This window comes from Boleophthalmus pectinirostris, unplaced genomic scaffold (assembly GCF_026225935.1).
Source record: "Boleophthalmus pectinirostris isolate CB_2022bp ecotype Guang Dong unplaced genomic scaffold, ASM2622593v1 HiC_scaffold_4, whole genome shotgun sequence".
Lineage (NCBI taxonomy): Eukaryota > Metazoa > Chordata > Actinopteri > Gobiiformes > Gobiidae > Boleophthalmus > Boleophthalmus pectinirostris.
The window spans coordinates 8,982,522-9,003,033 of NW_026571353.1; the positions used below are offsets into that span (position 1 = coordinate 8,982,522).

Consider the following 20,512-nt stretch of genomic DNA (forward strand, 5'->3'; position numbering starts at 1 on the left):
TTTGAGAAGTGACCACGTGAGAGTAATTTTGCAATGTAAATTTGAAGAGTGAGAGAATGGGAGAACAGGGGGACAAGAAAGAGTGAAATCCGAGTATGTGTGAGTTTGTATGTTTGTGATGAGTTTGATATTTGATTCTCTTGACACATTCACTGTATTTATTGCTTTTTCATCCAATAATCCCAGTGCTTTTTTAGTTTAAAGCCCTTCAGGGGACTGGTGTAATACCTGCATTAGATTACTGAATTATTAATCTAAGTAAAAGTACACTGTCTGAAAACTACTCAGTCACTCAAGTAAATGTAGCCCACTTGAGTAAATGCACCTCTGCAAAAACACAACACGTGATTAGACCTCATGACTGTTGTGCTGTATGGTGAGAGCATGGATCTATAATAAGATTTGATTACACTTCCACGGGTGAGACCATTTTGTGAGTGTCTGCCAGCGTGATCATTATGGGATGTTAAAGGGTGCTGACCTGCCAGCTGTAGAGCTTGAACCTGAGTCCCAGCTGTTTGTAGTCGATCACAGGGTTGTTTCTCATCTGTTTCTGAGCCCAGATACAGTCCGACAGAGCCTCCTCCAGCCTGACAAACACGCAAAAAATTAATACAAAACAATACAATTAAAGGTGCCTGGTGTAATTTTTCTGGTGGAGGGTGCATCAAAAGCTTTTCTCCGTGAAGATGTTATCGTTTTGTCTGGAATGTTTCACAATATGGTGTTAAACCTTTCTATCTTCATGGAGACCAAACTAGACTGAGTTACAAGTCAGATCTATGGAGAGGCGACCCTGCTTACAGTCAGAGTGCCTGATTTTATAGGTCATTTTTGAGTTTAAAAACCACCAGCATCTTAACGTCATACCGATGGAACATTCCAGGCAGAGCAATGACATATCCATAGAAACAAGCAGGGACGGACCCCCAAAGAAAAAGCTATATAGTGCACCTTTAAATTAAAAAAAAAGAAAAGAAAACTCTACTCCTGTTCTATATACTATTCTATACTATACCAATTTGGTTAGAATAAATCACAAACTGGAAATTATGTGGTTACTTTTTTGTATGTGTGTAATACTGCCTATGTAATAGCTCAGTCGTGCAATTCAATTTTACTCAGGTTACTTGTGGGACACTATAGACAGACATAAGGCAGTGTCCTCTTCCAGCTGAATTAAATGTTCATTTTCTGTTACTAACACTTTGTATATTGCTTTTGTCATGTAAGCCTGAAATATTCTTTATGCTCTATTGGAGATATAAATGTGTGAGACTGCATATTACAGAACTCTTGCATAACCTTTCATAGCACTGAAATATAACAAGAGTGATTTTTTTTTTTATCTTCCCGACCTTGAAGGGGTTTAAAAGCAATCAATTCAAAGCACAATGCTGCCCCCTACCTGTCCAACAGCATCATCACAGTTGATCTCTGAAAGAAGCCAACAGCCAGGTGCTCATCTTTCACCAGCGCCAGGTCTAAAGCCTGAAAAAATGTAGAAACTTGTTACTATAATTTCCAGAAATTTTAAACACATATTTTAAATTATGGGAAAATTATGGAAAAAAATTGTGTTTAAAGTTTATGAGTTTAGGGGGAATTATTCCTTACTGATTTGAAGGATTTTATGAGGATTTTTAAATTTTTAAATGATATAATATTTTAGTCCAGGCATTCTGGAAAAGTAAAAGTCACATGAGGAAAATGTATCATTAAAAGGCCTTTATTTAAATAGCCAAAGCCAAAATGTTTTGACCATGAACAGCCTTCATCAGGGCTTAGTTAGTGTCATGAAACTAAAGGCAATTGAACTATACTTTTCCTCATGCAACGTTTACGTTTCTGGAATGACTGGACTTCATTTTGTCTAAAGTTTTAATCCTTTTTCCAAGAGTGAAATTTGTAATTACTATAACAGAGAATAGAGCGGTGCACATACAGTCAGTGCCAGGTCGGGCCGTCCCAGAGCCAGGTGGGCAGAGGCCATGTTGAAGAGCGTGCGGGCGGTGGGTTCTGTGATCTGCTCCAGAGTGGACACACAGCCCTGCCAGTCCTGAGCGTCCACCTTCTGAACAGAGGAGGCCCAGAGCTGGAGGAATTCTGTGTACAGCATTCTGAAGGGAAGAGAAAACGTACTACATAAGTAAATACATAAATTAGTGTTTCCAAACTCTATTTCAATACTAAGGAATAAACTCGATACTAAAAACCTATTCCGATACCACAATAATAAAAATTCACAAAAGAATATGATTTTCAACAGTAAATCGTAGTACTTTTTTATATCTGTGTAATCCTTCAGTGGTCCAGCTAGTTCCATAGTGGTCCATATGCTCTTATACTTGTTCTGATACACCTCAAGATCATTCTAAAACTATTCAAAAAAGGTTCATTTCTGTCCAGTGAATGTGCCTTTTTTGTATCGACACCTGCTCAAATGAGTATCTAGTTTCAATACTAGTTATAATACTGATTAGTAAGTGATTCGTTTGTATCTATAATTAGTCAGATGTTATTTATTCAACTCTTCTCAGCTCAAATCTTATTATAGTTCAGAAAAATAACCAAAAAATCCCCACTTATACAAAGAAAAAGTACAGTGGATAGATATTATAGGTCCTATATTATGCAAAATTGTGAGCTTTTAGTCATGTTCGAATGTTGTTATCTCATCAAAAACATGCCTGGAGTTGTTTTGTTCTATTTTCTTTCTTTTGCACCTGTTTGTGTAATCCTGCATTATTAATTTGTTTACAGCTCCAAAGCTCAAAATGTTCTGTTCCACTTTGTGATGTCTTGAAATGGTAGTTTTTGAACAAACAACTACATTTTAGTTTTTGCTCATGAGAGAATGGCAATTCCAGGCTTAACATTATCCAGATCTTATGCAGGGTTAGTAAGTTAAACATGTGTGAAGAGAGAAGAAGATATAAACTAGGGTTGTCAAAAAATCGAGCAGGTATTTATACTAATGTAAGAAAAACAAATAAATGGGACAAAACTGGGCAAGTAGATTTTGAATGGTCTTGACCAGTAGAGGTAGGACCTCACTGTGGTATCAAAAACGGCACTAAACTTTCTTCTTAGCAACAGAATTGAGTTTGAATTTTTATATTACAATGGATTACTATAAACTAAGAATACAAGCTTTTATGAGGAAAAATAACGCAACATCATGCTGGCAGCCCCACTGTAATATCACTTTACTATATCCTGGTCTAAGTCACTTCTGTGTAAATCCAGGTGAGGCTTTATCATCAATTCTGGGTATGTTTTTAATGAGGAAAAAACATTATAATATAAGCCAGAAAATAGCGTATTATGGGCCCTTTAACACCCAAAAATTATTGTTTCGTCTAACTTATATTGTCCAGAAAACTAGTGTAGTTTTCTTGTGTTATATAGTGAATACACAGTGTTTCAGGCTATACAACAATCACTTTTATGATTAGTAAGTACTCAATCTCAACTCCCATATCTACTTCTTGTACTTCTTGCACTACTAGCTACTGGCTCCACAGATCTGTCATGTTATTGTAGTACCAGTCTACTATACTATTATTATACAGTATAGTAATTACTGTAATTACTACCTGTTAGTTGGTGATTACAGAGCTGAAGAGTGAAAGCGGCATCTTATTTTAGAAACGTACACACTTAAAAAAAAAAAAAAGTTTTAAAAAAGTAACGTAACAAGCAATTCCAAATATAAAAAAAAAAAGCACTAGCACTGCACTTGTAATACAGGAATACATGTGTGCATTTCCAAATATGCAAGCAACGTACTGTTCATTGATACTAAATTAAAACTAAAACTAAAACAAAACTTTTAAACGAAGAAATACACTTGATACTCAATACCGAACACTCTTTCTTAAGACAATAGTTCCACAGTTCCACGTGTTATAATACTGTTATCTCATCAAAAACATTCCCGGGGTTGTATTTTGTTTCATTCAAACATTTAAGGTCTTATACTCCTAGTCCTATTCAGGAAAGTTTAATTTTTGTCCTGTGAATGTGATTTTTTTAGTATCAAAACCTGCTCAAATGCGTATATAGTTTCGATATTAAATTTGGTATAGATTAATATCTGATTTTCTAAATTTTGACAATTCTAAGTGAGACTAGATAGTACAGATTCTTCTAAACAACATCCTTAGGTACTTGCACCGCCCCTTTAAGTAGATGAAACAGATAGGAAAATCTGTATTCAAATCAGCTGTAACTCTATGGGCTATTTTCAAATCACACAATATAAATATAGTCTACTTTCAGCTTTACAGTACGTTCCATAATCATCATATCCTTACCTTTTTCTATTATCCGTCATCTGTGCTCCGTCAGTATCCAGCGCTGCGTGAAATGTGTGCGTCTCTCTCCAGAACAATACAGATTTACAGGAAAGTGTGGCTCACAGACAGACACCGCCCCTTCAGCTCAAACCAGGAAGCACTCCAGCCACATTCCCGAGCAGGTGAGACAGGTGACAGGTGCAGACAGCAAGGCTCGACTTTCACTTTATTTGGCATGTAAATACAGAGACAGGTGCAGGGAATTATAGTATGACCAGATCAGCACAGCTTCCTGATGGAAATCTCAACAATAGATGCAACATAACATTAAAGATAACATAAGATTTAAATTAAAGCAACATAAAATTACTACTTTTAAATTATAGCAGAAGATATAGTTGATTAAAAGTGGAGATACATCATTATAATACATACTTTGGTGTACACGTTCATTGTTTATATTTGGGTATGTACAAGATATACAAGATAATCAAAGTGGACCTGACATAACATGACATAAAGAACCTCTTTCTAAATCACTTTCATATATTTCAGACCACAGAAATGTTCTTTGGTTCTGAACAAAATGTTTTTATTCCCATAGTCTTTTGAAAACACAGTAATAATCTGGGGATATACATTTTAATTAAAAATAACAAAAAACTTATTCAGCAGCACTGGGAACTGATTGCACTTCTAAATCAAGGAGGGTTCAACTTGATGTTAAAGGTGCATTGTGTAACTTTTCTGGTGGAGGGTTCGTCACCTGCTTTTTTCTATGGATATGTCATTGCTCTGCCTGTAATGTTCCACAATGTGACATTAAACAGTTCTATCTTACATTTATCCAATTACAGATTAGAAAAACTGGCATTCTGACTGTGAGTGGGGTCGCTTCTCCACAGATCTGTCCTGTAACTTGATCTGGCTTGATCTCCATGAAGATATAAAGGTTTAATACCGTACTGTGAAACATTCCAAACAAAGCAATAACATCTCATTCCACCAGGAAAGTTACACAATGCACCTTTAATACATAAACTAGGATTGTCAAAAAATATAGAAATAATATATTACTAATAGATATATAAACTACTCAATTGAACAGGTATTTACACAGAAAAATAAATAACTGGAAAAGTATTTTAATGGCCTTGATCTTTATCAGAGGTAGGATAAAAAAAAATACTATAGTTTGTTTATTACTGTGGTATCAAAATCAGCACTAAGCTTCCTTCTTAGAAACACAATTGAGTTTGAGTTTTTGTTATTATGACAGAATTACAATAAAGTATGACTACAAGCCTTTATGAGGAAAAAAAAATTACATCATACGGGCAGGCCCACTGTAATATGAGTTTACTGTGTCCTCCTGGTGTACGTGACTTCTGTGTTAATCCAAGTGAGGCTTTATCATTGTGCAGCTCTGGAGGAAGCTTTCATTTAAATAACTAAGTTTACCTAAGAAATACATTATCTGTGACCTGACCAGTTTGACCCCAGTTTAACAAGGAAACAGAAAATATACTTATGGGAAACATTAAGCATTAACCATGTGTTTGTTTATGATAAGAAACTAAACATTGATCTGGCCTCTGGTTAACTTCACATAGCTTTTTTTCCAATTAAATTCTTCATTACATAACATTCTTGTGGCCTTAACTCCATTTTAAACATTTCCGTCACTTTGGATATAGTATTTCATATTTTATAATTTCAAATAATGTGGAAAATATACTTTATAAACTACACTTCTGTTTCCACTTATGTATGTAGGTGCTGCAGCTCCCTCTGGTGTTAGCAATGAGAATAAACTGGGAAAATGAACAAATGAACCCCCAAGGCAACCTGAATGCTATGCTACTAGAGCCATTAGGTGTGAACACAATTTGAATAAAGAACAAGTCCAGTCAGGGTTTATCATCTTAAAAACTGCGCAAGAGGGTTTTTACCTATGACGCAACAGTCCAAGCAAAATGTGAACAAAGCATTCAGTGAAGATTTGATCACTGAAACTACCAAGAATGAAGCAAAATACAATTCCACGTATGTTTTTGATGAGGGGTGTTGGCTCTCTATATTTGATGAGTATATATATCTAGTTTCCAAATGTGTATTACCTCCTTAGCCAGCAGATTATCAAATGCTTTTTTGCTTGTGGATTGCAGGATACAGCCGTGGGACTATGAATAAAGACGAGGGGGCTTTGCTACTCTCATACACCTGGGATATGGTCCAGAAGAAGTCCACCTGCAGAGGGGAGAGAATATCAAAGCAAAATCCTGAGTGAATCAAGAAATGACACACAAGCATGACATGGGTTAATAAAAAAGTATTTCAAATAAACCAGGTCTAAATTGTTTAAAACAGTAGTAGTAAATAAGTAAGTAGTAAATCTATTAAAATGTTGTGTATATCTTAAAGTACTTTTACTATCTATGCAATATTTCAACCTCAATCATGATATTGAGGCATGTTTTAGCACATTTCTGATTGACTCCCATTTGCCATAACATTGCCGGATTATAATTATCTGGAAAATTCTGAAACATATATTGAGATATTTAATTTGATCAAAATGGCTTACTCCTTTTTAGTAGACCTAAAACATAAATGTATGCATTTGAAAAAAAATTAATGGACAAAACTGTTTCTTGTGTGTATATTGCTTACACTTTTTACTTCCTGTTTTCTTTCCCATATCTCATAATACTACTGAATCAGAAATCAGGAGCCCAAGAGATGAGATACACTTGTACGTGCTCCATTTTCAGAGTGAGTAAGAATAGTTTTGTAGCCTACAGGGTGAACCGGCCCCACAGGCTCAGTCTGAGGTTTGCTATTAATATGGAGCAACAATGTGGAACACCAGTGACACACCCACACACCCAGGATACACGACAATAGAGAACAACAATGCACCATGCACTACAGGGATCAGCAGACATGTTAAACAAATAAATCATGTTCCAATTAACATAAAACTGTGAGTATTATGACAGAAATATTTACAAGCTACATTACCATATCATTTTTATTTATTTATTATTTTTATTTTTTATTGTAATATAATGTGACGTGTGAGGTATTGTGTCCAAGTAATTTCCCTTGTGGATCAATAAAGTCTGTCTAAGTCTAAGTCTATAACCATCAGTTTGACAAAGTTATGCCAAATACAGCAGTAGCCTATATGTAATATTTAGGCTTAAATGCAGAAGCCTAAAAGTAATATTTGTATGTAAAGTGCGAATACTTTTACTTTCAGTTTATAAATCAAGTTATCCCGTTGCAACTGGAAAATGTTAAAAGTTGGTTAGTCTATAGCAGGCTGTTGAATGTTGTTTAAATCATATATATATATTTAAAGAAAATATTATGAGACATCGCTGTAACAGATTTATAATAGATCCATGGGCTGACTTGTGCTAGCAGGCTATTTTTTCTTCTTCATGCTTCATTGAATATGAAATTAATTACATTCAGTCAAGTGCGCGCTATTCAGCAAAAGTGTGACATTAATAAATAGTAAAAAGCAATCTTATGTGTAAATAATAATCATAAAAAATGTGGTCCGGCAACTCACCTAAACCGTGGAGTAGTTTCCCTGATTAGTTGTTCAACTCCGCACTTTTCACGGTTTATAAACGGGACAGAAGAAGCTAATCCTCAGATGTCCCGTGGCACATGAACGCGTCCCAATTAATAACGTTGGTCATGTGACACGTGGGACTGACGCATGCGCAGTGAGGCTATTTAAACCACTTCTGGTCCTTTCCTTCAGCTGTTTTTCACCACTTTCGTCCAAAATGAGGAGGATTTTGGACATTTTAGCGCTCAGTCTTGTTCTTTGTTTTACAGTGGGGCTGGACGCTGTACCATTTCAAAATCTGATCAAGGTAATAATGTTTAATGTCAAAGTTTATTCCCTAGCCTCGTCTGATCATTCAAAGTCTCACGTAACAGAAGTTATGTATGTCAAGATTATTAATAATTTGATTTATTTATATTGAGTTATGTTAGTCATCACACCCACGTCTGCTCATCTATCTGAATGTATTATTACTCATGTTAACAGTTCCTCACAGGTCCAGGTTCGTTGCACATTTAACAAACATGCACTAAAAGGCCAAAATAAGCCAGGAATAGGTATATATTTCTATTTTTCACCCATTTACACAGTTAATCAATAAAAAGTGTTTTTGGCATTTAGTGGTCCGGTGGTTTGTAAAATTGTTAGTAAAATGTACAGTATCCTCCTATTTATTTAATGAAATTTACTCAGTAAAAAGCAAGATAATTCAATAAAAATGGGAAGACAAATTTTGATCATTCTTGAAATGTACACTGCATTGATAAGTAAAATAAAACCAAAATAATTACAACTTTGAAACTGCACTAGCCTCCTCAAACAATTAAAGCGAACACGTCCACACTTCTTTATGCATTTCTTCTCTTTTTTATGTTTTCAGTCTAAACAGCATCATGTATCCAGCACAGATCCACAGTTTCACAGAGAAGTATTTCACTCAAATCATGGACCACTTTAACTTCAACAGCATGGGCAACGGCACTTTCCAACAACGTTATCTCATCACAGGTATAAAAAAAATTATGAGATTATAGATTTTTTGTATTCCTAACCCCACTGCGTCTGTGCTTGTCTAGATAAATACTGGAAAACAGGCTACGGCCCTATATTCTTTTACACCGGTAATGAAGGAGACATCATGGAGTTTGCCCTGAACTCTGGATTCATCATTGAACTGGCGGCTCAGCAGGGGGCCTTGGTCATATATGCCGAACATGTAAGAAAGAAAGCAGTACTATTTCTTTATTTAGATATGATGACACTAGCTTTATTTGAATATCATGGTATGTGTGAGTCTCATTCTCCTTTTAAATAAATGCATTTTAGGATCATATGACTTCAGGAAATAGGAAGTTGGTTACACATTGACAGTATCAGCTGTACTGTGTATGACTGTAATCACTGTTACATAATCAATATTAAGTCTTACACATATTTGGCTCTATGAAAACACAGAGGAAGTGAGAGCTTCAGGATATCTTATAGGGATAGGACAAGATCTTGTGCCACAAGATTTTATGAGACAAAATTGACCACATGCTGAAAATGAACTCATGAGATTTTCCCCCCATGTTTTTACATTTGGATTGGTTAAAAAAAAAAAAAATGAAGTACTGGTGAGTTACATTTTATGAGAGTCCCAAAAAGCACTGCTACAATAACAGCAGAAATATTAAATAAACTAAATAAAAAATAGTGAGGCTAAAATTGGGAACTGGATTGTACAATTTATTTATTATATCATTTTCGTAGTTCTAATCTCGTTTCTCATCTCTTGAATTTATCTTGATCCATTCCTAATATCTTTAGTTAAAAGTCCACAGCAGGTGCTCCTCAAAGACTAGGCTCAAAAGCTAACAGACAGTGAAGATCGCCAAGCTTGAAGTGTAAAAACTTACTGTGATAAAGTAAAAAGCAGTCAAAAAAGTCCAAGCCACTCTATTGGAATTAGAATAAGTCCTTTAATGGTTTGTCCCATGTACCGTAACCATGAAAGGATTTTCTAATTCCAGCAGACTGCCTCTGACTTTTTTGACCGCTTTTTACTTTATCACAGTAAGTTCTTTATTTTTACCCTACAAGCTTGGTCATATTCACTGTCTGTTAACATATTTAGCTCTATGGCTTGAGGTCCATGTATTGTATTGTTGTGTGGGCTCTATTCACGCTTGCACCACAAAACCGAAAGACGTTTGGAAACATGCAGATGATGACTTCTGGTGGGCTCTATTGGTGGTAGTAACTTGTAGTAAAAAAAAAAAAAAAGATTCATTGTAGAATTACATTATGTTCGGTAGATCAACATTTACTGAATCCATGGTTTTATCACATGCACACTCGACATCCTCATGTTTCCAAACGTCTTCCGGTAAACGTGAATAGAGCCTATTGTGTTGTCAAACTGTCAGACTTGTGAAGGGTTTGTCACCTGCTAGTCTCCATAGAGATGATCCTGCTTTATCTTAAAAATTCCACAGTTATGGCATTAGACTTGTCTATCTTGCATTTGTTGATACAGGTGTTTTTATTGGTCAGAAATACCAAAAAAAACCCATGCATTTTTCGTGTGAGTGGGGTCACCTTGGTGGTGCTACATTCTTGTTTCAGTGTAAATAGATAGGTTTAATGCTGTACCGTGGAACATTCTTTGCAATGCAATAATAATCTTCATGGAAACAACAAGTATGTGATGGACCCTCACCCGGAAAAGTTACATAGTGCACCTTTAAACCAAGCTAAGTGAATTATGTGTGAACCATTAAAACTGTTTCACAAGAATTATTTCTTAGTAATATAAAAAAGAACAAACATTTTTTCACACTCCTAAAATCTATATTAAAGTTGCACTATGCAACTTTTTGGTTGGGGGTCCATCACCTTCTTGTTTCTATGGATATGTCATTGATCTGCCTGGAATGTTCCACACTATGACATTAAACAGCTCTACCTTACATTTATTCAATTACAGGTATTTTTTTAGCTCAAAAATGCTTAGAAAAACAACATTCTGACTGTGAGCGGGGTCACCTGTCCACAGATCAGACCTGTAACTTGGTCTGGTTTAATGCCAAACTGTGAAACATTCCAGACAAAACAATAACATCTCCACGGAGAAAAGCGTTTGACGAACCCTCCACCAGAAAAGTTACACAACGCTCCATTTAATGTCTGTTGTTTCAGAGATACTATGGTAAGTCCCTGCCTTTTGGAAAGGACTCGTTTAACATCCCAGAGGTGGGGCTGCTGACCGTGGAGCAGGCTCTGGCAGATTACGCCGTCATGATCACTGAACTCAAACAGGAGCTGGTGGCTTCAGACTGCCCAGTCATCGTGTTTGGGGGAAGGTACTGTGCCATAACAAAGCAACTCCTCTGGCCAATTTTCTCACATTTTTCTATTTTTTCTTTATTGATATGAATATACAGTATACCCATATATGAATTTGGGTGTCATACTGGTACGGTATATTGCAAAAATAGTGAAATTGCAAGAAAATAAATATATCACAAAAACACTAAGAACTTGGCCTGACAGAAAGTTTCTATTTTTGAAAAACAGAAGATTTCATTTGTTATTTTCATTATAAAGTTTTGGTTTAGTCCATGTTACATTTTTAGGTTGCCACATTTTGCTTCACAGTCACAGTTTAGTTTAAATTTAATTGAACCTTTTAAAAGGAGTTACATGTTAGGTGCTAATGTTTTGGAAATAACGTTTGTGAAGACAGACGGTTGTGGATAGGTCGAGACTAAAATCATATTGTATCAAATATATTAACAAAAATGCTTCTCCTGTTTCATGTGAAGTTTCTCTTTCTAATTTAGCTCTTCTTTCTTGGTAAGGTGATACTATCAGAGTCATGCATCTGTAACACTTTCGCTTCTTCTCTGCAGTTACGGAGGAATGCTGTCTGTCTACATGAGGCTCAAATATCCCAATGTAGTAGCAGGTGCTTTGGCTGCTAGCGCCCCCATCCTGTCAACAGCGGGACTAGGAGACCCCCGGCAATTTTTCAGAGACGTTACAGCTGTGAGTTTAAATGGTTAATTATACGAAAAGAAATATATGAATTTGTTATTTACTGTGTACTTTGTGTGTTTTTGTTTTTGTGTGTAGGATTTCCAGAACATTAGCCCAGACTGCAGTGAGGCTGTGAGAGGAGCTTTTGGACAGCTGAAGGAACTAGCAGAAAAACAAGGTAATGTGAATGGAAAAATCATCTAGTGTGCTAAATGCTATGAATGAAATTAAATGAATGAAAACAAATAAAACAAGCAAAATCAACCTGGTCCCCCATGAGGCATCGGTGGGGGCAATTCATCAGCACAGAAGCAGCTTATGAGGAGCCCAGCCCATATTACATGATCTTTCTATCCACAATGCAATGTGTGTATCTGTACAGTGCCCATGAACATTTGTGTGATATTGGTCACACATGAGAATGTCTGTGTTTACTAGTGTGTATTTGGGTAAGACAAAATTTGGTCAAATACATGGGAAAAAGTCCTGTACCAGCACTTTAAACCATAACCAACCATTTAAATCATTAACATCAGTGTAAAGTATATTTATTGAACTAGAAATTCAAGAACAAGAACCATAGTCCACACTGAGTTCATTACTCAAATTTTGTCTCTAAAAAGGGGAACAGAAACACCTATTATTACCCGTCAAATGTTATAAATATTCTAAAAGTTATCATCACTGCATGATTAATACTTTAAAGTCTATGAGGTCCTTATTGGGTATCTCCCTTTTTTCAGAATTTTAATATTAATTCTCTGACAACAATCCCTAATCTCAGAAAAAAATAAAAAATAAATAATAGAAAGCCACTTATTTCATATTTTTTATGACTTCTTCTCTTCACCGTCCGTTATTAGTGTAACTTTTAGTAGCTGCAATGCCATTTAAAGTTCTAATCTACAAGTTGTAAATGCCAGTCTAAATATACTGTTTTATCCACTGTAACAAACTAGAAATCTGAGTTCTACCATGCAGGGGCAACTAGCATAAATACTGCATACATTTGTCTTGGTTCTCATTCTTTAGCTTACAAATAAATACATAAATAAAGCGCTTCTATCATTAAAGGCCATATATTAAGCAAAATTTACTCTTCTGAACTTTAAACCATGTTATAATGCCATTTCCTCATAAAAAACTTACCCGGAGTTGTGTTTTGTTTCATTCACACATGTTTGGAGATATAAACCGACTAATAATGCAGGATTACTCAAAGATCAAAATGCTCTGTTCCACCTTGTGATGTCATGAAGCGGTAGTTTTCAAGTTAACCGCTAGTTTATTTTTTTACTTTTGTTCAGTAAAGATTGGCAATTCCAGGGCTGAATTTATCCAAATGATTACTGTGAAGGTGTATGTTTAAAAATACAGTGGAGCTCTTCCTATTATTGAGAGAAAAACTTAGCCTAAATATATGTGTGAATGAAACACAACTCCAGGTATGTTTATGATGAAGAAACTGTAACTGTTTCTTCTATTTTGTTGACTTGTATGTGAAGCAGTTTGGTCAGCTGAATGCGCTATAAAATTAAACTTGAATTGAATTGAAATAACATTATAACATAGATCAGAAAATTGTATAATATGGGCCCTTTTAAATCTGTAAACAATCACTGTTGACAATAAGAATGACTGTCTCCCATTACGTCTCATCTTCATTTCTGTCCTCAGATTATAGTTCGATCCAGGAGAAGTTCGCCCTGTGTAAGGCCCCCTCCTCCCCCCAGGACGTGCACCAGCTGAACGGCCTGCTCCGAAACGCCTTCACCCTCATGGCCATGTTGGACTACCCCTACAGCACGCACTTTATGGGGAACATGCCAGCAAACCCCGTCAAGGTACTTTACACTCAATATACTGTATGTGTTCAAGCCTGTCGCCAGAAATGTAGGGGCCCGGGGCAAGAAGACTCAAATGGGCCCCCCTCTACTATACATTAATAGGAAGAGGGTCCAATTCTGGGCCCCTAAAACCCTGGGGCCCAGGACACCACACCCCTTTGCCCCCCTCCTGTCTATTGCCCTGTATGCGGTCAATCAAAAAGATTCATTTAAAGGTGCACTGTGTAACTTTTCTCTTAAGATGTCTTCCACCTGCTTTACTCCTTGTAGATGTTATTGCTTTTTTTCCTGGAATGTTCAGTATGGCATTTAATTGAGCTATGTCCATGGAGACAAGCAGCCGCATCACCAGGACAAGTTACAGTCAGATCTGTGGAGAAGAGGGGCCACTTCACTCACAGTAATAATAAAAACTAACTAATTAAATAAATGTTTATTTAATGACAGGTAAAGTAATAACATCGGAGATAAGAAGACCCTCCACAAGAAAAGTTACACAGTGCACCTTTAATATATATAGCAGAGGTACTTTTTTGGATGTTAATGATTGATATAGACTATAGAGTTAAAAAATAAAAAAAATAAAATCTAATTGTAATTGAAAGTAATCATGATCTATATTTAATTGACATATTTTAGAACACAAAATTGTATAGAGTGACACAGGAGCTCATTCTCTAACAGGCTCCTGTAGCTCTGCTCAAACAGTGAGAGATACTATAATACTCCCTACAACTGTACATAAGGGTGAGTTGTTGTAACAGATAATACTCCATTCAACTGTACAACAACTCACCCTTATGTAACAGATAACCCTATGTCCTGTCAATCATATCATCTTTTTACTGTTTCTCCTTATATTTTGTATTACTGTATTTCTATTATTTCTGTATTTTTATTTTACTTGTACAATTATATTATTATATTTTCTTTGACCACCACACTTTTGATTTTATAATACATTGTGATGTGTGAACTACTGTTTCCAAATAATTTTCCTTGTGGATCAATAAAGTTTTTCTACTGTCTAAATCTGAAATAATCCACAGCGATTTAAATTGTGCGGTGGTTATTTTTATTTATTTTCATTATTTCTTTAGGTGGGCTGTGACACCATGCTGAGCGGACCAGACCTGCTCACCAACCTCAGAAACACTGCAGGTAAAGACAAAAAAAAGACATTTCCAAACTATTGCAAGTTGGTTAAAATAGTCATGAGTCCTTTTAACCACAAGATGGCAGGAGCAACAACTGAAAAATGAATCATCTTAAAAGTGCACTGTGTAACTGTTTGGTCCGTGGTCCGTTACCTGCTCGTTTCTATGGATATGTCATTGCTCTGCCTGGAATGTTCCACAGTATGACATTAAACTGCTTTAGCTTACATTTATTCAATTACAGGTGGCTTTATAGATCAAAAATATGTAGAAAAACGGGCATTCTGAATGTGTGGAGTTGCCTCTCCACAGATCTGACCTGTAACTTTGTCTGGTTTGGTCTCCATGAAGATTGAAAATTTTAATACCATACTGTAAAACATTCCAGACAAAGCAATAACATCTACCTGGAGAAAAGCATTTGATGGACCCTCCACTAGAAAAGTTACACAATGCACTTTTAATGTAATAAATAAAATAACTGAAGTGTTCAAATCTTCTCCAGGGATCGTGTACAACTCGACTGGGGAGCTGAAATGTTTTGATCTGTACAAACTGTTTGTGGAGTGTGCTGACCCCACCGGCTGTGGCCTGGGCTTCAACAGTATGGCCTGGGACTATCAGGTACGTCCGTTTTGTTTTTTTTGATAACTGCATTGTTTATTGGAACTCCTTTAACTCTTTCGTAACTTTTTGGTCTGGGTCCTTCACCTACTTGTTTCTATGGTGATGTCATTGCTCTGCCGGGAATGTTGTGTATGACATTTACCAGCTCCTTACCTTACATTTATTCAGTTACAGGTGGTTTTATAGCTCAAAAACACCTACAAAAAACAGGCTGGTGGAGGGTTTGTCAAATGCTTTTTTTTGTTGAGATTTTATTGGTTCACAGTACGCTATTAAATGAATGGTTCACAGTATGCTATTAAAGGCCCCATCTCATGCCAAATAACTCTTTTCACATTGTATCTTCTGCACATAAACAAGCACAATTTGGGTTTTGGAACATCCATTACACAATAGTTATGAAATCTTACTGATTTCTTGGAGTCAGTCACAGACCAGGAACTGTGAAAGGACGACTATTGCTCATCCCCCCGCCCGTCCTGAGAAAACACAGGCCAAACGTGACGTAGACTCTGAGTGAGCTGCCCTTCCTCCGCCCATCTCAGGGAGGGAGGGGGAGACAGACGTGCACCCTGATAGTGGTAGGAATAAACTTTTATTCATCATGGAGATTCAGCACGTTCAGCCGCAATCAGACGAGGACTTGGAGGTGCACGAAGCACAAGCACCGCGTCCACATCAGCTGAACATTACTGATTGGTAAAGTATTAATAAACGCTAGTAGATAAACTTATTATATACACTGCAGTTTACAGGGAGGCGGGGTGGAGGCGGTGGAGCGGGGGAGGGGGGCGGATGTGAAGCGCTTTCTGCTACATCAGATGCATCATAGGTGTAGCTGCCGCGTCATCGTTGTAGCAGCTTTAGTTTCGTTGTCACGTGGGAGGGTGGCAGAAATACGCTGCAATTTGTTAAAAAAATGCTGAATCAATCTAAAAACCACTTTGGTTACATATAAAAGGCTCACACATCACTCTTAGAAGGGAGAAAGCTCTGAAAAGTTGATTTTGCATGAGATGGGCCCTTTAAACTTTTCTATCTTCATGTAGATCAAACCAGACCAAGTTACAGGTCAGATTTGTAGAGAGGTGACCATGCTCACAGTCAGAATGCCTGTTGTTCTAGGTATTTTTGAGCTATAAAACCACCTGTAATTGAACATTCCCGGCAGAGCAATGACATATCCATAGAATCAAGCAAGTGACGGACTCCCAACCAAAAAGTTACAAGGTGCACCTTTAAATCTAACTGTATATCCGTCTCTCAGGCTTGTACTGAAATCGACCTGTGTTTTGAGAGCAACAACGTCACAGACATGTTCCCCCCGATGTTGTTTACCGAGGAGCAGAGGGAGGTCTACTGCACCAAGCGCTGGGGGGTGGTGCCACGCCCAAACTGGCTCAAAGTACAGTTCTGGGGAGACGGTACGAGCTTTATCATATTTATTATTTTATTTTATTTAATTCATCTTATTTCTGCTCCCTTTGCACATATGCCATATTTTTGTATTCTTGCTTTTAATGTATTGTTTCTAATGGCGGTTTTAGTTCCTTTAGCCTGAACTTTAAACACTATGCAGATGTTTGTAAGTGAATGAGTCACTGCCAAACACAATTTGCCTGTTGACCTTTGAACCATTGGGCATTTATGTTAACCATCGTCTTGTATTCCAAAGTACTCAGCTGTTAATGTATAAATAGGCTGAATATGAATTATCTTTGTGTGTTTATTTATCCAGCTTTGTCCACTGCCAGTAACATCATTTTCTCTAATGGAGATCTGGATCCCTGGGCAAATGGAGGGGTGAGTTTTATCTGTGATTATGGGGAGGGTAAAACATTTTGGGGTTATGTTGTGTCCTATGTTTTATTTTATTTTTGACCTTTTTGATTTTCTTTATTTTTTTTCATTTTTATTTTTTTTATTTGTCTTACCATGCAGACAGAACCATGATGACACTGTTCTATAAAACGTTTATGGAATCAGTTTAAACGTTTTCATTGGTCTCGTGGTTTGGGAGCATTTCTGCTAAAAACAAGAACTCCCAGAATCAGTTGGTTAAATGGGCGAGTAAAGTGATTGTCCATCCTCAGAGCAGCCTGGACTCCCTGTAGTCAAGACAGGTACAGAGGATGTCCCAGAGTATTTTAAAAGACGTGCAACATCCACTAAACTCAGAGTTTCAGCTGCTTCCCTTTGGTCAGAGGCTTTTAGTCCCAAGATCTAGAAGGAATCGTTTTAAAAGGAGCTTTGTTCCGGCTGCTATCGTACTTATGAATAAATTGTAATCTATCTATCTAAAGATTGTGTGTTTTTATTATATTTAATATTTATTGGTTATTTGATTGTTTATGCAACAAACCATTCTGCACTGGAGCACGGTAACACTTTATTTTGTAATTGTGTTTTTATACGTCTTAATGTGGATGAGTGAAATGTGGAACTCAAATGTGCAAAACAAATTTACCTACGGGTACGAATAAAGCAACCTAACCTAACCTTTTTTTTTTTTTTTTTTTTTTTACACAATTACATTACAATTTTATTTTCAGGTGAGGAAGTCCCTGAGTTCATCTGTAGTGGCCATTAACATTTCAGGAGGAGCTCATCACCTGGATCTGAGGTATAATGCATTTAGGTTAAAGATGCATTGTGTAACTTTTCTTGTGGAGAGTCCGCTCACTACTTGTCTCCATGGAGATGTTAATACTCTGGTTTAAATAGTCCAGAGTATGATAGTGAACTAATCTATCTTGCTTTTATTTAACCAATCAAAGTGCAAAAAATCTAACCTGTAATTTGGATTGTGAGTCTCCATGAAGATTTACAAATTTATGACCATACTGTGGAATATTCTAGGTACATCTCCATGGAGACTGGCAAGGTGATGGTCCCTCTACCAAACAAGTTACACAGTGCACCTTTTAATATATATATTTTTGACAGTTGTAAGAAAATCTGTACTGTACTGAAACTGTATATATGTTTATTTTTATTTATAGAGGGTCAAATGATGCTGATCCAGGGTCAGTGATCAAGGCCAGGAAGACAGAGTCCCAGCTCATTGAAGAGTGGGTGAAGATGGAAAGACACAGACTAATACACTACCGAAAACTTGGAGCGTACAAAGACATGTGAGACTGCTGTTGTGAGAGGAGAAATCGTCAAGGACACAGTATCTTCTGAGAATTAACAGTCAAATTAGGAAAAAGCCATAAATCATCTTCACTAATATTGATTACCCAGTAGTATTTACAGTTTGTGGTTCTGTCTCACTGTACTCTATTTGGACATCTGTGTAGCAATAAACTAGTGGGTCAAGCAGGGAAATGTTTGTTTTAAAACTAAAACTACATAAATGGAGCAGTCCGACCCACTTTGAAGTCCACTCTGGTTTCAGAAGTAAAGTTCCCTTAATATTTGAATAAAGTCTATGGGAAAATTAAGAGTTCAAAAGCAATGCAGAGTCTAACAACTAGAGTCTGTGGTAACAAATATCCATAATGCAACTATTTTAAGTCCAAAAAGCATGTTTAAAAACAAAAAAAATTATGTGAAGTCTTGAAATTATGTGTTTGAATAAATTTGCTGTTTATGCATTTAAATGATTTTTTTTGTAAAGTCTGTGTAAAAAATGAACAGGAAATTTACTTCTAGAATCGGGGGTGGGCAGTATTGAATATTGTTTTGAATATTATGAAATACCGTGTCCCTTTTTCGAAATACTTGAATGTACATTGCATATCTGTCGCTGCTGTCATCAAGCTGCACACTTTTGTTTTAATAAACCTTGATTTTTTATTTTTTACAAAATTAAAGCAAAACATGCTGTCATTGAGAGATTTTTAAAATAGCAAAACATTTACAATTTCAGCACTTTATCCCCACCCACCAAAAAGAACCCAGCCCTTTGATTCACCCCGGTATTTAAACCCCTCAGACGTTACACATGGCTGTATCACAGGAAGCTATGGCTGTCACAGAGAATGAAATGACAATGGGAATGTTTTATGAATCAAAATATGAATAATCGTAGAAACTATAATTGCAGAATTTCCTAGTAAGGAAAATGTAAAAGTATACATGTAGTAGTATCTTTTACAAGGGAGGCATTCATTTGCTAGTGTAGTTATGGAAAGGCTACACACTCAGTCAAAAATAACACAATCAGGGTAAACAAAAAATATGAATTGTTAATAATTGTACAAAACTATAATTGTCTGGAATGAAAAACGGCATTTGCACACATTTGTATACATGTAGTAGTATCTTTTACAAGGGACCCTACATTTACATTTGTCAATAGAAGCATTCATCTGCTGCTCATGTATCTATGCTAAGACCACACAATCATTAATAACAGAATCTGGGTTAATTGAATCAAAATATGAACTGTTAATTGTACAAACTATAATCGCAGAATAGCCTAGGATGAAAAAGGCAGTTGCAAAAGTATACATGTCTTTTACAAGGGTCCCTACCTTTACATTTGTCAATAAAAGTATTTATTTGCTTGTGTATCTGTAATAATGCTCTCAAAAATAACAGAATCTGGTTTAATATCATTTAATACACTGAATTCTGAAGTATCTGACTCTCAAAATGCCGTATTTTCCACGCTATAGGGCGCGCTCTTGAGCCTCCAACGCCATCCAAAAACGACTGCGCGCCCCGTAACCCAGAGCGCCCTATACACAAATCCATTCGGGTGTCCCAGCACGACTTCAGTAAACTACAAAGCTGCACCACCCGCAGCACACACAAACACACACGGAGCAAACAGCGACCGAGCAGCGAAACACACCTGCAGCCACACTCATCACTAGGGGTGTGCAAAAATATCGAAATATCGTAATGTGATGATACAGTATCGATATCGTGGGCTGCTGTAACAATATATCCGCCAACAGTATTTTTTGGCATATTTTACTACATTATTTTGTTACAGTGCTACAGTTTAGTTGCTTGTTT

General features: G+C 36.4%; 2 protein-coding genes across 3 annotated transcripts in view; one reads left to right on the plus strand and one right to left on the minus strand.

Annotated features, from left to right (window-relative positions):
• The window catches only part of noxa1 (NADPH oxidase activator 1), a 29,130-nt gene extending 21,102 nt beyond the window's left edge, over positions 1 to 8,028 (minus strand). The window contains exons 1-6 of one of the 2 annotated variants that reach the window (XM_055161910.1): positions 7,885 to 8,028; positions 6,422 to 6,551; positions 4,320 to 4,525; positions 1,946 to 2,120; positions 1,409 to 1,491; positions 482 to 590 (exon numbers count right to left, since the gene is read on the minus strand). In XM_055161910.1, coding sequence (XP_055017885.1) covers positions 482 to 590; positions 1,409 to 1,491; positions 1,946 to 2,120; positions 4,320 to 4,339 — 387 coding nt within the window. In that variant the 5' untranslated portion in view covers positions 4,340 to 4,525; positions 6,422 to 6,551; positions 7,885 to 8,028. The remainder of the gene's footprint in view (positions 1 to 481; positions 591 to 1,408; positions 1,492 to 1,945; positions 2,121 to 4,319; positions 4,526 to 6,421; positions 6,552 to 7,884) is intronic. The other variant, XM_020918661.2, reaches the window with a different exon arrangement.
• An 11-nt stretch (positions 8,029 to 8,039) lies between these two features.
• dpp7 (dipeptidyl-peptidase 7) lies at positions 8,040 to 19,146 on the plus strand. Its single transcript, XM_020918659.2, has 13 exons — positions 8,040 to 8,197; positions 8,771 to 8,898; positions 8,967 to 9,106; positions 11,071 to 11,234; positions 11,784 to 11,919; positions 12,007 to 12,088; positions 13,588 to 13,754; positions 14,858 to 14,918; positions 15,420 to 15,538; positions 16,809 to 16,965; positions 17,280 to 17,344; positions 18,094 to 18,164; positions 18,544 to 19,146. Exons 2-13 carry the CDS (start codon positions 8,784 to 8,786, stop codon positions 18,677 to 18,679), a joined length of 1,413 nt encoding a protein of 470 aa, XP_020774318.2. The 5' UTR covers positions 8,040 to 8,197; positions 8,771 to 8,783; the 3' UTR covers positions 18,680 to 19,146.
• Positions 19,147 to 20,512: the final 1,366 nt, after the last annotated feature.